Source organism: Pomacea canaliculata, linkage group LG9 (genome assembly GCF_003073045.1).
Source record: "Pomacea canaliculata isolate SZHN2017 linkage group LG9, ASM307304v1, whole genome shotgun sequence".
NCBI lineage: Eukaryota > Metazoa > Mollusca > Gastropoda > Architaenioglossa > Ampullariidae > Pomacea > Pomacea canaliculata.
Window position 1 is genome coordinate 10409035 of NC_037598.1, and position 2910 is coordinate 10411944.

General features: G+C 51.0%; 1 protein-coding gene across 1 annotated transcript; it reads right to left on the reverse strand.

The window, feature by feature from the left end:
- Nucleotides 1-221: 221 nt before the first annotated feature.
- On the reverse strand, nucleotides 222-2477 carry LOC112572144. The gene has a single exon (XM_025251698.1). The coding sequence runs from the start codon at nucleotides 2475-2477 to the stop codon at nucleotides 222-224; it is 2256 nt and encodes a 751-aa protein (XP_025107483.1).
- Nucleotides 2478-2910: the final 433 nt, after the last annotated feature.

The following is a 2910-nucleotide window of genomic DNA, read 5'->3' on the forward strand; positions in this document are numbered from 1 at the left end:
TTTATTGTGGTCTGAGGGTAGTAACACTAGGACTCTGTCGCCGGGCTTGAACGTTCTGTTCTTCGTCTTCCGATCATAGAAATGCTTGGCTTTTCCTTGAGCCTTCTCTAGTTCAGTCATCGCTAGCTGTAAGGTTTCTTCCAACCTTTCCCGCAGCTCGAATACATACTGATAGCTGTTCCGAATTTCGGGTTCGTTGACCTCCTTGGTCCATAGCTCCTTCAAAATGTGCATGGGACCTCGTATGGTTCGTCCAAATAACAGTTCAAAAGGTGAAAAACCGTAGCCTCTTGGGTGACCTCCCGATAAGCGAACAGCAGTGCGTTGACGTATCGGTCCCACTGTCTAGGCTGGTCGCGGCACAGTTTTCTTAGCATGGCCTTAAGGGTACCGTTGAATCTCTCGACAAGTCCATTACACATCGGGTGGTATGGGGTGGTGGTAATCTGGCGAATGCTGAGGAGCCTGGAGACCTCTTTCATGCATTCAGACACAAACTGCGGTCCCAAATCGCTAAGTATTTCTTCTGGCACTCCAAGGCGGCTGAATATTCCAATCAAGGCTTCAGCGACGGTCTCAGTATCGATCTTCTTCAGAGGGACCGCTTCTGGGTACCTGGTTGCGTAGTCAACTAGCGTCAGGATATACCTATGTCCTGACTCGCTGGCGGGCTTAATCTCACCTATGAGGTCTACCGCTACCCGCTTAAAAGGCATATCAATCAGCGGCATCTTCTGTAAAGGTACTTTAGCCACCTTGCCTTTATGCACCGTTTTCTGACAGGCATCGCAAGACTGGCAAAAGCGGGTTACATCCCCGGAGATGCCAGGCCAGTAAAAGGCTGCAGTGACTCTGTCCAAAGTCTTCCTGACACCTAAATGACCACCCATGATGGATGAATGTGCGACGTCCATCACTGACCGCCGTAAGGGAGCTGGGACTAGCACTTGGCGGACCGGCTGCCCATTATGGAAGTTTCGCTGGCGGAATATGCGGTACAACACCCCTCCTTTCTCCTCAAACCTGATCTTTTCGTCATCTTCTGTGTACTTGGCGACCTGCTTGCGACATTGATCCAGTGTCGGGTCATCTCGCTGCATCCGAATGAGTTCTTCTTTATCAATGTCAGGCATTCTCACGTTCGGTATGACAGCTAAAGCTTGGGTTTTTACTTTTTCTTGGGCCGCCTGTGCTCTAGTCATTACAGCACATGTGTGTTCCCACTCTGGGTCGGGGTCATCAGCGGCTCTAGCGCCTTCAATGTTGCCGATGATCAGATCATATGGCGGGTTATCGAGGCATACTGCATTCACCTGGCCACTGAAATACGGCGACGATATTTCAACATCAGCAGTCGGCACATCCTGAGTATGCCCGTGGCAGCATCTGAGCCTCGAGCTGTTACCCGTGAACTGGCCTTCTAACACAAGGTCTTTCCGGATGACGACTCCAGAACACCCAGTGTCCCTCAGCACGGTGACGTTGTTACCTCCCACCTGTCCGCGTGACACCGGCATATTACCAATGTCGCCGGTAGTTCTCACGGCAAACGCACAGTCTACCACTGGAGTGTGCCGCTCGTTCTGGGTCGTGCTGTCAGTAGCGATCGTGTGTTGTCGTCGGCCTTCATAGCTTGGCCCTTGGCCATCTCCCTCACAAATGGCCACGTTTGCTGACATCACAGGATGACGATTCGACGGTTGCGGAGTCCGTCGTGTGTTTCCCTCCAATGTTTGGCGGCTGGTTGAATGTCTCATCGAGTTGCTCGGGCACGCCATGGCTTTGTGACCCTTTCCACCGCAGGAATAACACCGCAGCTCGTTGCCTTGATGCCGATCGTAACCTTGGCTGCGCTGGGCAGATGTGGTGTTCTGGGCCGTGTCGGCTGCAGACAGGGACCCTCTGAACCTGCCTGTGAACTCTCTGCCTTGCGACTGCAGGTATCTTGTCGCAGCATTTGACAATGCTTTTAGGCTCTGGTCTTCTTGCTGCTGTAAGAAGACTGCCAAGTCTTTGGGGCAGGCTTCGATGAACTGCTCTTTCAGTACTATATACAACAGACCGTCGAAGTCCGTCTTTTGCCCCGCTGCCTCAATCCATCTATAAAGGTATGCTCTTAACCTTTCTGTAAACTGCTCGGGGCTCTCCCCTTTCTCTGGTTTACTTGCACGGAAACGTCGCCTAAAGCCGTTCTCCGTGAAGTCATATCCACTCAACAACGCTTGCTTCAACTGATAATAGTCTTGAACCGCTTGTGTCGGCATGCGTGAATAAATGTCCAGTGCATGCCCCGACAGTAACGCACTGAGCGACACCGCCCACTCACTTCGTGGCCAACTAGACAGCTCAGCATGGCGCTCGAACCGTTGTAAATAACTGTCCATACTGTCTTTTCCGTCAACAAATTTCGGCAACTTTGGCCTCTCACACTTCACAGACACCTCCGACATGGTGACTGCTGGCCTCAGACGCGCCATCTCTAATTCATGCACGCGTTGTCTTTCTCTCTCTTCATGTTCCAGTTGTAATTTCCGTAGCTCTCGCTCTGCAGCTCTTTCTTCTCTCTCCCTCTCTCTTTGTTCTCTTTCTTTCTGCTCTCTTTCCCTCTCCTTCTGTTCTACAAACTCTTTTAACTCTTCTCTCTCCAGGCCTAATTCTTTGCCTAACTTCACGAGCTCCTTCGTGACTTCCATGGCTGTACACTCAACTCAAAAAGATTCACTCACAGTTCTCTTGTCCTTTCTACAGCAGCTTCTTTGCAACAGAAACGATGACGGTGCAGATCCCCGGACAGGCCCCCAGATGTTACGACCGTAGCGGTAACTTGGCTCGTTTAAAGATCTGAAAATCTGCGGTGTCACACTTTCCTGTACAAAGTCACTTCAGTCATCCGTTGAACAGAAGATAGAA